This window comes from Sinocyclocheilus rhinocerous, unplaced genomic scaffold (genome assembly GCF_001515625.1).
Source record: "Sinocyclocheilus rhinocerous isolate Xijiao unplaced genomic scaffold, SAMN03320098_v1.1 scaffold113, whole genome shotgun sequence".
Lineage (NCBI taxonomy): Eukaryota > Metazoa > Chordata > Actinopteri > Cypriniformes > Cyprinidae > Sinocyclocheilus > Sinocyclocheilus rhinocerous.
In genome coordinates, this window is record NW_015646846.1 from 3,321,024 (window position 1) to 3,341,447 (window position 20,424).

Below are 20,424 nucleotides of genomic sequence, written 5' to 3' on the forward strand. Positions count from 1 at the left end.
AAGGAGTAACGGGAGCGTGATTGGTCGATCGTGTGGCAACGCGAAGACTTCCGTCAACATTGTACGGTAGGATCACTTTTAAAAAGTGAGATTCGTTTACAACGTTGAATTCAATTGCAAATATTTTATAATTTTAGTTCGTTTTACATAAGGTCTAGGAAGTTTGAATAAAATCAGGACTAATAAAAAAACAAATGGTTTCAACAATATGAGTTTATTTCTTGCTTACTGAAAACATCTGTTATGAGCTCAAACATGCTTGAATGTAGTTTTATTACTAAAAACGAAAATTATATTAGAAACGGTTACAAAAATTACTTTAAATCCCCATTTTCCATTAAAACCATTAAATGTTATGAAGGACAACATGCTTCAACTAATCCATACATATAAATGGCAGTATTGAAAAACATGGTTGCAGATGTAGCTCATCTCGGAATCAGAGCAGTTCGTAATATTTCCCAGATTGTGGATCAAAGTAACAGTTGAGGCAGGGATCATACATTAAATTGAGAAACTTTTCCTCTCCACTGAGGCATGGCAGTGTGGGCAGCTTCCCTTGACAGGAAAAGTTCTGCGTAGGAAACTAGCCATAGCTATGCTTTGGGATTGTAAATAGTGTGTAAAAAATATTTACACACTGTTTATTAACACAGTTCTATAAATGATTTTTGATTGGCTAATTTATAAGTCTACTTAAACAGTCAGTATGCAGAATCATTTTCTTCCTAAACAATGTTTAATTGTTATAGTGTAGATTATTTTTCTCTTTATTTTTTAAATACTACTACTACGACTAATAATAATAATAATAATAATAATAATAATAATTCTGTTTATGTAATTCATTAAATAATACTAGAATAATAATAATAAATACATTTTAAATGATTAATTAATAATAAATTATTATTATATTTTTGTCATCATTATCACTGTCAATTATTAGAACATTATTAGTAGTAAGTATATAAATTTTATAAACAAAATAGTTAACACTAATTATTTATTATTAATTTGATTATATTTTAATGTAATGATAACAATAATAATACTAATAAAAGATTAAATATGAAATGTTCGTTATTAGTTATAACTTACGTTTTTGTACAATATTTCTATACTACTACTACTACAATAATACAATAAATACAAAATAATTGTGAGTATTAACACAAATTATTATTATTATTATTATTATTATTATTATATTTAATATCAAAAACTAAGAAAAATAACGAGGAGACAAAAAGTTGAAGCGCTTTGTTATGTAGACAGTCTGGCAGTTTTGTCATGAAATGAATGGCAGCTAAATCTTTTGAAGGCTGGCATAACATTTTGTGGAGCACACCACCTGTTCTCTTTTTTTTATGCTTTGATGTTCAAAAGTTCTTTTTAGTATCCTGGAAAAATTGAATAAAATTGTCAATGGAAACTTCAAAATGTTCAGTGCCCAAAAAGCTATCCCGATCACATTTTGTTACCACTTCTCAGAAGTCCAAATTATTGAACGTGCATGAGCCTGAGGGCTGACAAGAGTTCTCTTATGAACTCGCATGATAAAGTTCTGAAATGACTCATTCACGTCTGAGCCTCAACACTTAAGACACTGACAAGCTTAGCATAATGGCTTAAAGTTATACCATACAGACATAGAGAGGCTAAAAACATAGTTTTTCTCTTACCTGGGATTAGAGTGAAGAAGAGGGTTCATTTCTTTCTGATAGTGCTGGCCTTGATCAACTGGCTGTGAAGCACAGAAAGAATAAGTATTGTATATTTAGATTTTATATAATCTGGTTCAGGGGCTATATCTGCCCACTATTAGCTCCAGTCTAGTAGGAAAATATAATATGTTCTGGATAATTGCATTCCTTGCTGTAAAATAATATTAGCCTTTATAGTTTAGAGCAGTGGTTCTCAACCGGTGGGTTGTGAATCAAAACTGAGTTGCAGGTCTGCAGTCAAATACTAATGCTGTTCACATTAAGAACGAGATCTATAACAATAACTTTATGAGCGTCCACATCAACGCATAATAGCGTTCTGTTTATTATAAGTGCATGCTGCAGTTCTGTCATCTGCCACTTTAAATTCTCGCTCTTTAAAGCAGGATGGATTCTGATTGGCTGTCAAATGTTTTTATCCTTCATCAGCTGAAAGAAATTTGTTTAGAAAGCGATTCCACTGATATCGTTCCTATTGTTATAGTTGTGGTGTGGATTCTGCTATTCTTTTAAATCTAGAATGATTTTTAAAACTATATCTTTGAATATAATATTAAGCATTTTTTGTTTAATTCTGCATGATAAATGATTTGTTAGTGTTGTTTCACCACTTGATGTCTAATGTAAAATCTGGTTCCGGAGGCAAAACCAGTCGGAGAAGAACTTAAGTATTCAGTATGTTCTTCTAGCCTGATGGGGGCAGTATTGCTATGTTTTCATGTTATCTTAGAGTCCACTAATTTGCGGTTTCTCAATACCAGGCGCACCAGGCATGATTAGCAGTTGTAGCATATCTTTCCAATCAACAGACAACAACAGCATCAACAAATGATGGATAGGGTCTGATATTGAAATGCCATGGGAGTTTATTTAGCTCTAATTAGTGTTTTTTTTTAATTTTTTTATATAAACTGCTTGATTGTCCTTCTTTATAGGAAAATTGTTTTAATATTCACTCTATTATTTGCCTACTAGCTACAGTTCATCCATACAAAGCACTCTGTACAACTGAGGAGCCTAATAATGAAGGAATTCCCGTGCTGTGCTCAAGTGTGGCAATGAATTTGACTTCTGTAATTCTAACTGCCCTAAATGTCTGTATAGTGTATGTGTGTGGTTTGTAAGCCCACCAAAGGAATATACTGAGTCCAGGTTGAGGTGTCATCGCTGCTTGCACTCAGACTTATGTTGCAGTGGTGAACCTGACAGAAGATAAAATAGTGTTTGTCTTGTGAAGCTCACAACACTTAGGAAGAACATATGTGTCATATGGATCAAGTGTTAAAAACAGTTGTGCTGCTCAATGTTTTTTTTCTTCTTTCAGGATTCTTTAAATACGACTAATAATAATAATAATAATAATAATAATAATTCTGTTTATGTAATTCATTAAACATTAATACTAGAATAATAATAATAAATACATTTTAAATGATTAATTAATAATAAATTATTATTATATTTTTGTCATCATTATCACTGTCAATTATTAGAACATTATTAGTAGTAAGTATATAAATTTTATAAACAAAATAGTTAACACTAATTATTTATTATTAATTTGATTATATTTTAATGTAATGATAACAATAATAATACTAATAAAAGATTAAATATGAAATGTTCGTTATTAGTTATAACTTACGTTTTTGTACAATATTTCTATACTACTACTACTACAATAATACAATAAATACAAAATAATTGTGAGTATTAACACAAATTATTATCATTATTATTATTATTATTATTATATTTAATATCAAAAACTAAGAAAAATAACGAGGAGACAAAAAGTTGAAGCGCTTTGTTATGTAGACAGTCTGGCAGTTTTGTCATGAAATGAATGGCAGCTAAATCTTTTGAAGGCTGGCATAACATTTTGTGGAGCACACCACCTGTTCTCTTTTTTTTATGCTTTGATGTTCAAAAGTTCTTTTTAGTATCCTGGAAAAATTGAATAAAATTGTCAATGGAAACTTCAAAATGTTCAGTGCCCAAAAAGCTATCCCGATCACATTTTGTTACCACTTCTCAGAAGTCCAAATTATTGAACGTGCATGAGCCTGAGGGCTGACAAGAGTTCTCTTATGAACTCGCATGATAAAGTTCTGAAATGACTCATTCACGTCTGAGCCTCAACACTTAAGACACTGACAAGCTTAGCATAATGGCTTAAAGTTATACCATACAGACATAGAGAGGCTAAAAACATAGTTTTTCTCTTACCTGGGATTAGAGTGAAGAAGAGGGTTCATTTCTTTCTGATAGTGCTGGCCTTGATCAACTGGCTGTGAAGCACAGAAAGAATAAGTATTGTATATTTAGATTTTATATAATCTGGTTCAGGGGCTATATCTGCCCACTATTAGCTCCAGTCTAGTAGGAAAATATAATATGTTCTGGATAATTGCATTCCTTGCTGTAAAATAATATTAGCCTTTATAGTTTAGAGCAGTGGTTCTCAACCGGTGGGTTGTGAATCAAAACTGAGTTGCAGGTCTGCAGTCAAATACTAATGCTGTTCACATTAAGAACGAGATCTATAACAATAACTTTATGAGCGTCCACATCAACGCATAATAGCGTTCTGTTTATTATAAGTGCATGCTGCAGTTCTGTCATCTGCCACTTTAAATTCTCGCTCTTTAAAGCAGGATGGATTCTGATTGGCTGTCAAATGTTTTTATCCTTCATCAGCTGAAAGAAATTTGTTTAGAAAGCGATTCCACTGATATCGTTCCTATTGTTATAGTTGTGGTGTGGATTCTGCTATTCTTTTAAATCTAGAATGATTTTTAAAACTATATCTTTGAATATAATATTAAGCATTTTTTGTTTAATTCTGCATGATAAATGATTTGTTAGTGTTGTTTCACCACTTGATGTCTAATGTAAAATCTGGTTCCGGAGGCAAAACCAGTCGGAGAAGAACTTAAGTATTCAGTATGTTCTTCTAGCCTGATGGGGGCAGTATTGCTATGTTTTCATGTTATCTTAGAGTCCACTAATTTGCGGTTTCTCAATACCAGGCGCACCAGGCATGATTAGCAGTTGTAGCATATCTTTCCAATCAACAGACAACAACAGCATCAACAAATGATGGATAGGGTCTGATATTGAAATGCCATGGGAGTTTATTTAGCTCTAATTAGTGTTTTTTTTTAATTTTTTTATATAAACTGCTTGATTGTCCTTCTTTATAGGAAAATTGTTTTAATATTCACTCTATTATTTGCCTACTAGCTACAGTTCATCCATACAAAGCACTCTGTACAACTGAGGAGCCTAATAATGAAGGAATTCCCGTGCTGTGCTCAAGTGTGGCAATGAATTTGACTTCTGTAATTCTAACTGCCCTAAATGTCTGTATAGTGTATGTGTGTGGTTTGTAAGCCCACCAAAGGAATATACTGAGTCCAGGTTGAGGTGTCATCGCTGCTTGCACTCAGACTTATGTTGCAGTGGTGAACCTGACAGAAGATAAAATAGTGTTTGTCTTGTGAAGCTCACAACACTTAGGAAGAACATATGTGTCATATGGATCAAGTGTTAAAAACAGTTGTGCTGCTCAATGTTTTTTTTCTTCTTTCAGGATTCTTTAAAGAACAATTTATATAAAATAGAAATCTTTTGAAATTATAAATCTGTGTGTGTACATTATACAGTATATACACACACACACACACACTTATACTTACCAAGGCTGCATTTATTTGATCAAAAATACTGTAAAATTGCGAAATGTTAGTGCAGTCTAAAGCAGCCATTACTTCCATCTTTAATGTCACGTGATCCTTCAGAAATCATTCTAATATGCTGATTTGGTGCTCAAGAAACATTCTTATTATTATTATAATTTTTTCAGGGTTACTTAAAAGAAATTTAAAGTTTCAAAAGAACAATTTATTTGACATTTAAATCTTTTGTAAGGTCAAAAATGTCTTTACTGTCAGTTTCGATCAATATATTGAATCATTTATTGCTTTTATTACTGAATAAAAGTATTAATTTCTTTTTAAAAAAATCCTACTGACCCCAAACTTTTGACAGTAGTGTGTATATTAAAAATATATATATATATTTTAACTATATTAAAATATATGTATAATATAGCTGTATATAATTACTTGTTTTGGTTTTAGGATGAAATAGGAACATGAATTTCCTACCTGTGATGCACTAAGGCCCGGGCCACCCATGTCTCCGTCTCTTTCTTCCTCCTGCTCTCTCTTTAAACTGGCCAACATTCGTAGCTCATCCTCTTCGTCTTGACTTCTCCTCAGATCACACCTGCTGCTGGAGCCCAAAGGTTGAACCTTCTCATCGAAACTCACCTGTAAAGCCCAAAAATCTCATTACTTCATCAGTGCCACTTTTGTAATGAGACCGATCGTTACTGGGTATAGCTAATTAGCAAGCAATCAATCAAAGCTTGCAAGCTAATTGGCACCCCCATTAGGGCCAAGACATCAGCAGGGATGGCTGCCTGCTGCTTAGAAATCCACTTATATGAAGTCCTACCTGGATCTATGAGCGACCTTCCAGATAAGCTTAGCAAACTTCAACAGCATCAACGATATGTGCCATGTTTAAATGGGGAAAAGTAGTGTTATGGGGCATCTGTAATGATCCTCAGCAATTCCCACATCATGCTCCATTTAAAACCTTTAGTTAATCACCGCTTTAGACCTGCGGTGAGAGTCTGTGTAGTTGTGCTAAATGCTTGGACCAATTTTAGTTTATTTTTAACAAATATGTTCCAACCTCTAAGAGAGGAAAGAACACTAACGAGTTCTCTTTGATATCCCAGTTGTTTCTTCTAGGCCAGTGGTTCTCAAACCTCTCCATGAAGTACCCCCAGCACTGCACATTTTGTATGTCTCCCTATATCTGACACACCCACTTCAGGTCTTGCAGTCTCCACTAATGAGCTGATGAGTTGAATCAGGTGTGATAGATGAGGGAGACATGCAAAATGTGCAGGGCTGGGGGTACTCCAGGACAGGTTTGAGAACCACTGTTCTAGGCAACAATGAGAAGAAATGGAGACTTTGCTGAAGTCTACCGCTTCTCAAGCTTATCGAAAAATTCTGTCATTTTGATATTCAAATATTCTGAAGAATGTTTCAGCTGTTTTTGTCCATACAGTGGAAGTCAAAATACAATACTGTTCCCCACTGACTTTAATTGTATGGACAAAACAGGAAAATCGTATGGATATTTTTCAAAATATATTCTTCTGTGTACATTTTTCTTGCATGCATCTGTAGTGGTAGAGGGGAGATTATTTCTGTGTGTTTAAACAATTTTTTCTTTATTTTCTCAGAATACATTCTTTTGTGTTTTGCTGAAGAAAGAAATTCATACAGCTTTGGAACAACATAAATATGGTGAGTAAATTAATAAATGTACATTTATTTTTGCAATAAAAGCATCACATTAGTGCATAAACATATTAATATGGTTGACGACACCAAGGTTTTTACTGTGTTTGAAGATTTATCTCATTTGTGTCCATTTCTATAAAGGACAAATGTACAAGATAAAGTATTTATATTGTAATGTAACTCCTAATCTAAGAAATAATGACCACTGTTCAAAAAAAATTATCTGCTGGGAGTTCAGAACCCCAGAAAATATGTTTTTTAAATCACGAAGACAAAAGAACACTATATCCAAGCCATTTGCAGAACAATTTCCAAATGCATCAGAGAATGCAAGTGCACAACCCACTCCCCTCAGTCTGAATGGATTCAGATTAAAATAACCACACCAGTTCTGAAATTACAATAAGAACAGAGGCCCTCATAAACAAGCCACTCTGCTGGAGTGCACCAATTCAGCTGAAGTATGTGCTTGATTTGATCCCCTCTAACCCCTCTAACATACGACCCCATTGAATTTCATTGTATAGACAGAATAAATAAATAAATAAATAAATCTTCTCTTGTGTTGATTTTTTTTTTGCTTCAGTTTTATTTTATTTTATTATTTGCCATTTTTTAAATTTTTTACTTATTTGACTTCTATTGTATAGACAAAAACACTAAGACAATCTTCAAAATAACTTCCACGGGAGAAATCCATACAGGCTTGAAATGACACGAGGGTAATTAAATGATAATCGAATTTTCATTCTTTTTTTTTATCCCTTCAAAGGTAAACGGGCTCACCTTTTGGAGGCCAGAATTCTTCAGTGAAATCTCTCGCACAGATGCTCTGTTGATAGATATCCTGGTATCTCCATCAGGCAATGCTCTGTCAGCTTCAGACTGATCCAGTCTGCTCCCTTGTCTGGTACTGGGTGAGAGGCAGCGGGTTGGTGCTATTCGCATGGGTTCATGCCGCTTTGGTCCTTCAGAGACATGTTGGACCACGGAGGCCTGAGTCATAATTGACTCAGAAGAGAACTTGGGTAGGACTGTGTATTTTTGTATTGAAGGTGGTGGTGGGGGAGCAGTAATGGAATGGACTGCACATCTATGAAGGAACTCGGTATGCATTTCATCCTGTGAAGCAAAAAGAAGTAATTGGTGTTAGAAATAGTTTGTATGAAATGACTTTCTTAAAAATTTTTTAAAAATGTAGTTATGAAATGGTTGATATGTAGTGGGTTGTTGACAGTTCATTGCTACAAGGTGTTTGTTAGCATGTTACTATACAGTTGCTAGTGTGGTTACTAGGTGGTACTGGCCCTAATTCTTCATGATATTCTAGTCACCTTTAATGTAAATCTATGGGATTTTCTGCTTGTTTTATCATGCAACAGGTAAAAATAATTTAATAGCACACCTGTCCTCGTGGCTGTAACACAAAGAACTTTTAAAGGAATAGTTCACACAAAAATGAAAATTTGCTAAAAATGTAGACATAGATGAGTTTGTTTCATCATCAGAACAGATTTAGAGAATTTAGCATTACATCACTTGCTCACCAATGGATCCTCTGTAGTGAATGGGTGCCATCAGAATGAGAGTCCAAAAACATCACAATAATCCACAAGTAATCCATACAACATCAGTCCATCAATTAATGTCTTTTGAAGTGAAAAGCTCCATGTTTGTAAGAAACAAATTTGATGGATTTGTAAGAAACTAATCGTATGGATTACTTGTGGATCATTGTGATGTTTTTTATCAGCTGTTTGGACGCTAATTCTGACGGCACCCATTCACTGTAGAGGATCCATTGGTGAGCAAGTGATGTAATGCTGAATTTTGATGAATAAACAAAGTCATCTACATCTTGAATGGCCTGAGGGTGAGTACATTTTCAGTAAATTAAAATTTCTGGGTGGACTATACCTTTAAGGAATAGTTTGTCTTTCTTTTTTCAAATAAACTTCTTTAGCAAGCATCACTAATTATGACATATTGAAATGAATAACGCCACTACACTCAATTATTTTCTTTCTGCCTGGGCTGTTAACACATGGAAGAAAATACATTAATAAATCAAATTTCTCCCTAAAACTACAAATATTACATTTATCAACAAACTTGTGATGGAGTCATAAAGAGAATGATGAAATCTCTTGCAAGGATCTCGGACGCCAACGCTGTCACAGATGAAACGCATTAATAGCCACGATGCGAGACAGTCTGGCACGGGCGGAGTAACATCAGAGTTACCTGTAATTAATCAGGGCGACACTGTGCCCGGAAAGTTGTCTGTCTCTGCTCTGTTTTGGAAAAGTTAAGGTCTTTAAACTAGTGAGGCTTTGATCTACACTAATGGTCTTAAACGGCAAGCTTCACACTAATGATGACAACCTCACTAAAAGGGCACGGCCAGGCGAACCATCAGATCAGCCAGAGTTTTTGTCTCCTTTCTTTCCATCTTCATATCCCCTGAAGGGACCAGGTTTAATATATCAGGTTGGGTTGTTTTTTTTTTTTTGGATTAAAAAAAAGTGTCATCTCTCACTATGAGAAATGCTGACATTCGGTAAACACACATAAGTCTGGCACGGCCCTACATCTATTTGCAGTGAATTTATTTAAACTGGGCAGGTTATCTACGAAACTGAATGTGTTTAGTGGTTATTAAGCTGTGTTACAGATGAATTTCAATATGTTACTGCTTCATCTATCTTCTGATGACAACTCTGTGGCATTAATGAAAGTCATTAGGCAAATATAATCACCTCTGCTTCTAGTGGAAATGATTTACACAGGTGCAAGTTATTGAGGTACAACATAAACATAATGTTCAGAATACTCAAGTCATTATTTCTTTTTTCATCTCCCATTAGTAATAAGACGACAAATGCAGACATTTGCCCCTAAAGAGAATGCAGATGAAAAACAAAGAATCAAAGAAAGAAAAAACATGAAAAAGATATTTATCAAGGGCGGGGACAGAAGTGGAAATAAACAACAAATAAAACTGAGCGGTATCAATCAAAAAACTATAATTAAGTGCAGCAGAACATATGTATGCCAAAGATGAGACTGATTTCCCAGGAGGAGACGAAACAGACAGCGAATAAATGAATGATGTTCCTCTCAGTGGACGCAGAACCCGAGAACACCATGGAGCTCAATGCCGTCTCGTCAGAAATGAACTGAACTGAAGAAAACTGATGGTTTTCTTCATGGATTTATCTGAAAGGCAGGGCCCCTGGGGGGCTCAGTCGGGTTGTGTGTGTATCATTAACAGATGACTCCACTAGATCGTATTTCCTTGAGAGGGAACTTGGAAGAAAAACAATGCAGGCAACATGTGTTAAGGAGATGGGGAAATGTTGCTGATGTTGTGTTTGCATGTGGTGGCTACAGTACATGCATCTGTAGCGATTAAGGAGGGTTGATAATTCCTACAGGTGTCTCAACAAAAGTGTATAAGTTTAACAAAATTAAAGGATTAACCAATTTTAAAGTACCTTTGGATATACACTTTGATTATTGAATTGAATTTTATTTTATTGCTTAAAAATTACTTTTATTGTAAAAGTACATTTTTATTTTATTTTATTTTTACTTTCATTGTGAGGACATTTTCAAAATACATTTTATGTTCCACAGAAGAAAGGGATGCATGCTGGTTTGGAACAACATCAGGGTGAGTAAACAATGACAAAAATATATTTTATACTAAATTAATTGATTTGATTTGAAAATACCAATCTTCAATATCACTGTGAACCTACATAGAACAAGCAGTTTGGAAAATGGTTGGATGGATGAAATATAATTTAATTAAAATTAATTCAGTTAAATTTATTATTATTAGTAGTAGTAGTAGTAGTAGTAGTATCAGCTATTAAATTAAATGTAACCAATGTAAACTAAAAAAGAAAAAAAAAAGAAAACAAGGCCTGATGGTAATAATGTTGAGAAAACAATTTCTGCTATTTTCTCTTTCTTCCACTGACTTACTGTTCTATAAAGATCAATAATGGAGGTCTAATTACTAAACATAATGTTTTGTCTTTAATTTTTTATAGCAGCACGCGTGTTTCTCGCCTGCTCTGCGTTCATTTTAATGAGCATATGCAAATAAGTGCAGAAGCAGAATTCTTGAAGATCGAGATGAATTCAACTATGCTTGCCAACTGAGGGCGAGTAGGAATTTATCCAACCTTTTTTATTTGATAACTGCAGCATTATGCTTTAATTACGCCAACTTATAATTCCTCATGAAATAGTAATACCATCCAATCTGACAGAAACTATGCATTTTTTTTCTTGACTAAGAGCTTAATTAATTTTTTATATCTATTTTGTACACAATTTATCACAATGTAGCTCTAATCATCTGTTGTGTAGCTCTACTAGCCTTGATTACCCAATAGAGTAAACGCTCAAATTACTTTAGCAAGTTTCTGAATGTCCTCAAATCTGTTGGATGTGAGAAGCAAAATCAATTAATGTCAAAGCTATAAACATACTGCTGTCTCTGCATGTTAAAGTGTGTGTATGTTGCCTGCATGCATACCTCTTCACTCTCACTACCGACAAAATCATCCTCCAGACGTGCATCTTTGCGCTCTCCTTCTGTTACCAGCTTGTGACCTTTAAGGCCAAAGGTCAAATCCTCAACAGGGTTGCTGCTAGCCTGATTCCGTCTGGCTGAGTGAGGGCATGAGGAGAAAGTGAAGACTTCCTCTTCGTATTCCTCGTCGCAGAGAGAGAGCTCAGTTTCTGTGTCACAAAGGTCAGCATCATCTGTAGTAAGCACACATTCTGGAGGTGAAGCAGCACATGGAGGCTTGAAGGCTGACCCAGATGTATCCGCACTTGAAGCACAGTCTGCAGAAATATGACAGGGAGATTTACAGGTAATATTACCATTTGTTACAATTTTAAATGTGCTGTACTTTGTATATGTTAGTATTTTGTCTTGTTCTTAAATGTTGTCTGGCTTTATTTTGACTGATTGACATGTCTTAGGCCATACATACAAATATATGAATATCTGTGCATTATATAACAAACACAAAGTGGCATTTACAGTATTTAATTAAGCAACAATTTTACAAAGATGTATGATAATACAATAGATATACATTGTTCGAAATTAAGACAAAATATATTTGGACACTTTCTAGTTGTAACACCAAGTATTATGCACTGAAATTCATATATTTGTTTGTCTAAGTATCAAAATTTGTCCCAATACTTTTTTTGGCAACTGTATTCACTACCATTCAAAAGTTTAGGGGTCAGTATTTTTTTTTTTAAAGAAATTACTTCAGTTAGGACACATTAAAATGATCAAAAGAGACAGTAAAGACGTTTACATTGTTATAAAAAAACAAAAACAAATAAATGCTGTTCTTTTGTTTCCACAAAAATATTAAGCGGCACAACTGTTTTCTACATTGCTAATAATAAGAAGTGTTATTTAAGCAGCAAATCAGCATATTAGCATGATTTCTGAAGGATCATGTGACACTGAAGACTGGAGTAATGATGCTGAAAATTTAGCTTTGTTATCACAAGAATAAATTACATTTTAAAATATGTTAAAATATTAAAAGTTTTTTAAATTGTAATAATATATCACAATAATATAGTTTTACTGCATTTACTGCATTGATCAAATAAATGCAGTCTAGGTGAGCAAAAGAGACTTCTTTTAAAAACATACAAAAATCTTACAGATCCAAAACCTTTGAACAAGAGTGTGTATATAATTTTTGGAACTTTTTTTTCTACACTTTCAATGGCAATAACAGTAGAGAGGATACATACAATCATTTACAGAGATTTCGCTTTTGTTTATTTGCCAACGTGCACCATTTCTGTGAAAAAAGCTCTGTTGAAAACAAGGCCTGATGGTAATAATGTTGAGAAAACAATTTCTGCTTTGTTTCTCTTTCTTCCACTGACTTACTGTTTCTATAAAGATCAATAATAGAGATCTAATTACTAAACATAATGTTTCGTCTTTCATTTTTTATAGCAGCACTCGTGTTTCTTGCCTGCGTTCATTTTAATGAGCATATGCAAATAAGTGCAGAAGGAATCCTTGAAGATTGAGATGAATTCAACTTCGCTTGCCAGCTGAGGGCGAGTAGGAATTTATAGGACCCATCCAACCTCTTTCATTTGATAACTGCAGCATTATGCTTTAATTATGCCTTAAAATATACATAAATGGGGGAGACGCATTGAAACGATATTTTAAAGATGTAGATGGCAGGAATTTACATCTATGGTCCTAAGAGAATAATGGAAAAATAGCATTAGCTTGCTGTGTATGTGTGTGTGTGGATGGGTTCAGGAATGGAGGAGAGGGTAGGGGGGACTTTCTGGCTTTCCCACTGACACAAAAACAGCATCATTAGTAGATAGGGAGCAATGGTACAGTAAGATCATAATTCAGATGGGGCGATGTGCGCCTGTGGGGTCTGCATACCCTCATAGTAAAGAGAAGACACCCAGAGAGCAGGGAGCAAAAGACACCGCAGAGACCAAGTGATGAATTTGCCGTGTGAGCGAACAGTGCTTTGATCTACTTCAGCAAAATGCACAGCAGCAAAAAGTCTAAACCGCTGTGAAGTTGTGTGAACTGTGAACCTAAGCTGTACTTTCTTGTACCTAGAGACAAGGACAAGGAAAGGGCAGTGGAGAGCCGAACAAATTGTTTTGTGCTTTAAATTACTCTGGCTGATGACTGTCATCGTCCACCACAAATGCACAGGTCATTTTGATGACACTACATTTCCCATAATGTCATGTGGACTATTAGATGAATGTATTTAGATTCATGTTGTAATATTACAGCAAATAATTTTGTATTGCTCAGTGGTTGCTCTTTTATAGCTCATAACTAAGACTTCCCAGCTATGTTTCATTTAAAGAGATAGTTCACCCAGAAATGACAATTTGCTAAAACATTACTCACCCTCAGGCCATCCAAGATGTAGATGAGTTTGTTTCTATATTGGAGCAGATTTGGAAAAATGTAGCACTACATAACTTGCTCACCAATGTCTCCTTTGCAGTGAAGGGGTGCCGTCAGCTGTGTGTTTGTATGAAACAAATCCATCATTAGGGGTTTTAAATTTAAACTGTCATTTAAGGCCAAAATACAAGTACATAATCCATGTCCAAATCCACCCACGTATTTGTTTAGAACGGTTTTGAACTGTTTTCCTTTTTAAACAGTGCTTAATCTGAGCATATATCTCTCCTGATTCAGATGAGATGACTTTTTCATTGGAGAAAGCAGTGTTATGGATAGAGGACTCATATTTTAAGTTAAAAACGTATTTATGATGGATTTGTTTACTACAAACACTCATCTTTTTGCTTCACAAAACGTTAACATGTTGTGGATTACTTGTGGATTATTGTGATGTTTTTATCAGCTGTTTGAACTCTTATTCTGATGGCACCTATTCACTGCAGAGGATCCATTGGTGAGCAAGTGATGTAATGCTAAATGTTTTTCCATATCTGTTCCAATGAAGAAACAAACTCATCTACATCTTAGATGGCCTAAGGGTGAATAAATTTTTAGCACATTTTTATTTTTGGATGACTTTCTGAGATCACTCAAGTCTTTTTCTCATCAAAAGCTAGATACTTCACCCATCTCCATTTTTTTTCTCTATTTAGTCTCATTGCTGTCCAACTGAGATACAGAGATCTCATTTGTGATTTCCTTTCCTATTGGTTGTTTTGAACAGCCTGTGTTTTGTTGTGTTTGTTTTGCTCACACGCATGGATCATAAAGACATTATCAGCTAAACAACTGATTACATATTAAAATGAAACATGAATACAACAACATAATAGCCATGTCAGATAAAGTGATGTAAAGGCTCTATTAAGCTCTTCACAGAGTAGCGTTTCATCTAATTAAAGTATGCACGCTCACAGAGCACCTCTCAGGAGTTGCCTTCGCTCTCTTGCTATTCTGAAGGGTTTAGCATATTTCGATTCCTGGCACGTTTTTGAACAGGCTTATATTGTAATCACCTTTTCTAATTGCCCACGGTGCAAGCTTGCCTGAACCCCAGAGACTTCTTTCTGACCTACACAGTGTACTTAATGTCCCATTACCACAAATGAACTCTCTTTCCTCTGCTAAAGGGGAGTTCGAGTTAGACCTACTCCGTGGGAAAGGATATGCTGTTCTTTTGAACTTTCTATTCATCAAAGAATCCTGAAAATATATCACGGTTTCCATAAAAATTCAAAAAAGAGTTTGAAACTTTAATAGCAATAAGAAATCTTGCTTATTAGAATGATTTCTGAAGGATCATATGACACTGATCACTGGAGTAATGGCTGCTGAAAACAATTATTTTCAACAGTAATAATATTTCACAATATTACTGTTTTATTGTATTTTTGATCAAATAAATTCAGCACTGGTGAGCATAAGAGACTTTCAAAAACGACACCAAACTTTTGAAGAATAGTGTATAATATGTACAGTGTATTTAATAAACTCACCTGTGTTTGATTTTTCTCTCCTCACATTTTGGATTCTCTGTGGTCTCCTAGAGCCCATTTTCTCAGCGGATTGAACTCTTATTCTGATGGCACCTATTCACTGCAGAGGATCCATTGGTGAGCAAGTGATGTAATGCTAAATGTTTTTCCATATCTGTTCCAATGAAGAAACAAACTCATCTACATCTTAGATGGCCTAAGGGTGAATAAATTTTTAGCACATTTTTATTTTTGGATGACTTTCTGAGATCACTCAAGTCTTTTTCTCATCAAAAGCTAGATACTTCACCCATCTCCATTTTTTTTCTCTATTTAGTCTCATTGCTGTCCAACTGAGATACAGAGATCTCATTTGTGATTTCCTTTCCTATTGGTTGTTTTGAACAGCCTGTGTTTTGTTGTGTTTGTTTTGCTCACACGCATGGATCATAAAGACATTATCAGCTAAACAACTGATTACATATTAAAATGAAACATGAATACAACAACATAATAGCCATGTCAGATAAAGTGATGTAAAGGCTCTATTAAGCTCTTCACAGAGTAGCGTTTCATCTAATTAAAGTATGCACGCTCACAGAGCACCTCTCAGGAGTTGCCTTCGCTCTCTTGCTATTCTGAAGGGTTTAGCATATTTCGATTCCTGGCACGTTTTTGAACAGGCTTATATTGTAATCACCTTTTCTAATTGCCCACGGTGCAAGCTTGCCTGGACCCCAGAGACTTCTTTCTGACCTACACAGTGTACTTAATGTCCCATTACCTCTAATGAACTCTCTTTCCTCTGCTAAAGGGGAGTTCGAGTTAGACCTACTCCGTGGGAAAGGATTGTTAACGTGGAACAACTGCATCAAGACAGATTCCAGTATGGCTCATTTGGTATGTTTGGTTTGGTAGACCTTTGGTCAAGTCACCTTTATTTATATAACGCTTTGTACAATAGAGATTGTTTCAAAGTAGCTTCATATAGAATTCAACAGAAAAGTAAAAGAATCAATGATGCAAACTTCATAAAATATTCAATTTCTGCTATAAAGCAGCTCTAACAAGACAATGTTAATTTCATCAATTATGAAAAAAGTTCAGTTCAGCTCAACTGAAGACAGTAGTAATGTTATTCAACTCGAGTCAGTTCAGTGTTGATTCAATTCAGTTCAATAACAGTGTCAATGTTGCGAAATTCATCAATTATGAATGAATCTGAACTATTGAACTATAAAGCATCCCTACAGAAGACAATAGTGTCATTTTTTTTTAGACCAATTCAGTTTTGTTCTCATCTGATTGTATCACCCATCAGGTGAAAACCACATCACTTAAAAAATGTAATTAATAATTAAAAAATAAATAGACCACAGCACATGCCACACAATTTGAGTTATCATTTACAGTAGCAAAACAAATGGTGTGGGTCGAGTTACTTAATAAAAACAGTTAGCATTTTCTTCACTGATATGAGTAATAATAATAGTGGTGGTTGCCATAGTAAGAACCACCAGTAAGACTTATAGGCCTACATCTAAGTTGGGTGTCAGGTCAAACCAGCAGTTTAAGTATCCCCACTATAACATGTAAGGAACATAATTACTCACCCCGTAGAACTGGATCGGTTAATTTATCTTCTACTGGTAAGTCAGAGCCCAGAGTTTGAAGTGAGGATGATGCAATTTTTCCTTGAAGCTCAGGTCCCTCTAGGTTCAGGCTAATTTTGCCACCTTCTTTATCTTTGAGAGAACATATGAGACCAAAATAAAATACAATGACATTGTAGTAGCAGCAGAATTCAGAAGTCAACATGGAATTAATTTCAAGAGAACTCATGACATGAATCTCTAGGGAGAAAATCATCTGTCTGATTAACATTTCCCCAAAAAAAAAAAAGAATCAGCACTGGTGAGCATAAGAGACTTTCAAAAACGACACCAAACTTTTGAAGAATAGTGTATAATATGTACAGTGTATTTAATAAACTCACCTGTGTTTGATTTTTCTCTCCTCACATTTTGGATTCTCTGTGGTCTCCTAGAGCCCATTTTCTCAGCGGATGGCCTTTCAAGTGGTGGTCGTGGCTGTACATTGTCCGTTCTGCCTATATTTAGAAACATAATACAGTACTAAAAAAGATTGCATTACCCATACTAAAACCTAATTTTGTACCAAAATTTTCATTAACCTCACAGTATACTAGATAATGTTATGTGTCAAGAAAATAAATGAATGCGGATTTGCCTGACGGTATATTGAGGCTCAGTTCTGACTTGGCTCTTTCTTCTTTCCTGTTTGCAGATGTGCTGCTTTTCCTGGCGGTGAGCGGAGGGGGTCCGATAACTTTTGAACCGAAAGCAATATGGGAGGAGTCCCGCGGTGTAGGACCCCTTGTGATGGATGCTTTGACACCACCTGTCTCTTCTAGTAAACAGTCATGCACAAAACACTTACCAAAGCATAACTGAGTATTTAAGTCTATAAAGCCTACCTTTATATTTGATATGCACATTTCTAAGGCCTCTAAATTATATAAAATATAATAAAATAACTTTATATTGTAAGTAATATTTCAAGACGAACACTTACTGGACTGAAGCGACTTATTTTGATTATCCATACATAATTTTTTAGAAAAATATTAAAATGTGAATATCATACTGTACATGATACATCAGGTTTTTGAGGTACGTTTATTTGCACATCTCTCAATCATCATTGTATTGCATTGCATTATATGATTCCCCCAACAACAAAAAACCACAGAGCTTTCATTATAAAACTAAGCATTTAAATATCATATTACTAAGACATATTATTGGGAGATATAGAGTGAAAACTAATATTTACATACATTTTATGTAAGTAGTCTGCTTTTAAAGATCTCATTGATTTACATTGCAAGTTATCAGAATTTTATCTCACTTTTTGCACTTTTTGTCATATTATTTTTAAAAAGTTTTTTTCCCTCCTCGAGTATACAATGAGCCATAAAAGCCTGATGTATGAAATATGATGTTAAGCAGTGTTAAGGTCATGGCAACCTGGCAACAAAACACAAAATACTGCCATTTGTCATTTCAATATAACAGCCAGCTCAGGATCCAAGGCTGTAAGCTACGACTACATGGTTTCATACACAAGGCCCACGGTGTTTTGATATGTTGTTGCTAAGTGATGAAACAGGGAAAAATGATTAATGTACAGCGAGAGACTGCGATCTTTTGTTGCAATATTTGTACATGCAGAAACAATTTATATGATATCTTTACAGTCCAACACCTCTTGTCAGTGATTGAACTACTGTTATATTAATACCTTGCTAGGGCATTACTTGAGTCTTTTTCAAAAATTTAAAGGTGAGATGACAGCAGTCTGGCACTGTGATATGAGGCCAACAGATGTCTGGATAAATAAAAACTGTAAGAACAGCTATGAAGGTTTCATTGTCATTTCAATATAACAGCCAGCTCAGGATCCAAGGCTGTAAGCTACGACTACATGGTTTCATACACAAGGCCCACGGTGTTTTGATATGTTGTTGCTAAGTGATGAAACAGGGAAAAATGATTAATGTACAGCGAGAGACTGCGATCTTTTGTTGCAATATTTGTACATGCAGAAACAATTTATATGATATCTTTACAGTCCAACACCTCTTGTCAGTGATTGAACTACTGTTATATTAATACCTTGCTAGGGCATTACTTGAGTCTTTTTCAAAAATTTAAAGGTGAGATGACAGCAGTCTGACAACAGCCAACAGATGTCTGGATAAATAAAAACTGTAAGAACAGCTATGAAGGTCTCACTGGGCTGGCAGAGTGGACAGGTATGTGACTAAAGAGAGATGATTAGAGCTCTCTTGGCAAGAGGTGTCTCTTGTCAGCAAACTAACAGACAGCAAATAGCAGGAGAGTTCTGCAGAGGGTCTGACCTTCTGTTTAGCAAAGAACAAGAGGAAAAAACACAAAACTTTGACTCAGTTCAGTTAAAGAAATGTAAAACTACAAATAGAAACTAAGCAAAGAAGGGATTCGTGTTGAGCGATAAAGTATTTGCATGTGGAACTGACCTGCATCTGAGTTTGTAGGTCCACTCTTTAAATCAGTCTGTCCCAATGTCTTCATGTTCACCAGCTGGACAACGTTCTGAACTTCACTAGGAAACTGACAGTTCCTCGGAATCTCTTCTTGTGGACCATTGCTTATTTCTAAACATTGAATACAATACAAAAAGTAGAATGTTTTCAGGAAATGAGTAAACAATGTTGTGAAGATGCTTCACCAAGTTAAGAAACAGATCTAGGCTAAAATGTCAAAAATAGAATATTAAGGCGAAGCATTTGGCACTCTCCGTGAATTGTTTATCCTTTTCAACAAATGGTCAGTGAAAAGATGTGCTTAACTTTCAGACTTTCAACCAAGGTCAAACAATATATTTTATAAGCTTTTGTATTTTCTGTGAGTTTTGCAGTTTTTTTGCAACTCTGTTGTGTTAGTTTCAATTTATGAATGTTTGAATACAGTTTAACTCTTTTCTACTGATTTTTGTTAAAAATACGTTAATTTATTTAATTAATTTAACTAAAATGTTTAAATATTATTAACATTCATTGTATAATTAATAATAATATAATATAAAAATGATTAAATACATATTTTTAAATAATTTATAATATTAATATTATAATTTATTATTATTATTATTATTATTATATTGCAAATGTAGCCTAAATGAAGCTAGGGACAAACTAGCAGCTTTTTTGTTATTGCTAAACTTTATTTGTCTGTATT

General features: G+C 34.5%; 1 protein-coding gene across 1 annotated transcript in view; it reads right to left on the reverse strand.

Annotated features, from left to right (window-relative positions):
* Positions 1 to 211: 211 nt before the first annotated feature.
* LOC107708071 (uncharacterized protein C3orf67 homolog) overlaps positions 212 to 20,424 on the reverse strand; it is a 23,943-nt gene continuing 3,730 nt past the window's right edge. Inside the window, exons 5-14 of the mRNA XM_016512216.1 lie at positions 19,704 to 19,841; positions 17,873 to 18,052; positions 17,619 to 17,732; positions 17,236 to 17,367; positions 11,670 to 11,983; positions 7,904 to 8,239; positions 5,900 to 6,064; positions 5,129 to 5,200; positions 3,955 to 4,018; positions 212 to 558 (exon numbers count right to left, since the gene is read on the reverse strand). Of these exons, the coding sequence (XP_016367702.1) occupies positions 440 to 558; positions 3,955 to 4,018; positions 5,129 to 5,200; positions 5,900 to 6,064; positions 7,904 to 8,239; positions 11,670 to 11,983; positions 17,236 to 17,367; positions 17,619 to 17,732; positions 17,873 to 18,052; positions 19,704 to 19,841 (1,634 nt within the window). The 3' untranslated portion in view covers positions 212 to 439. The remainder of the gene's footprint in view (positions 559 to 3,954; positions 4,019 to 5,128; positions 5,201 to 5,899; positions 6,065 to 7,903; positions 8,240 to 11,669; positions 11,984 to 17,235; positions 17,368 to 17,618; positions 17,733 to 17,872; positions 18,053 to 19,703; positions 19,842 to 20,424) is intronic.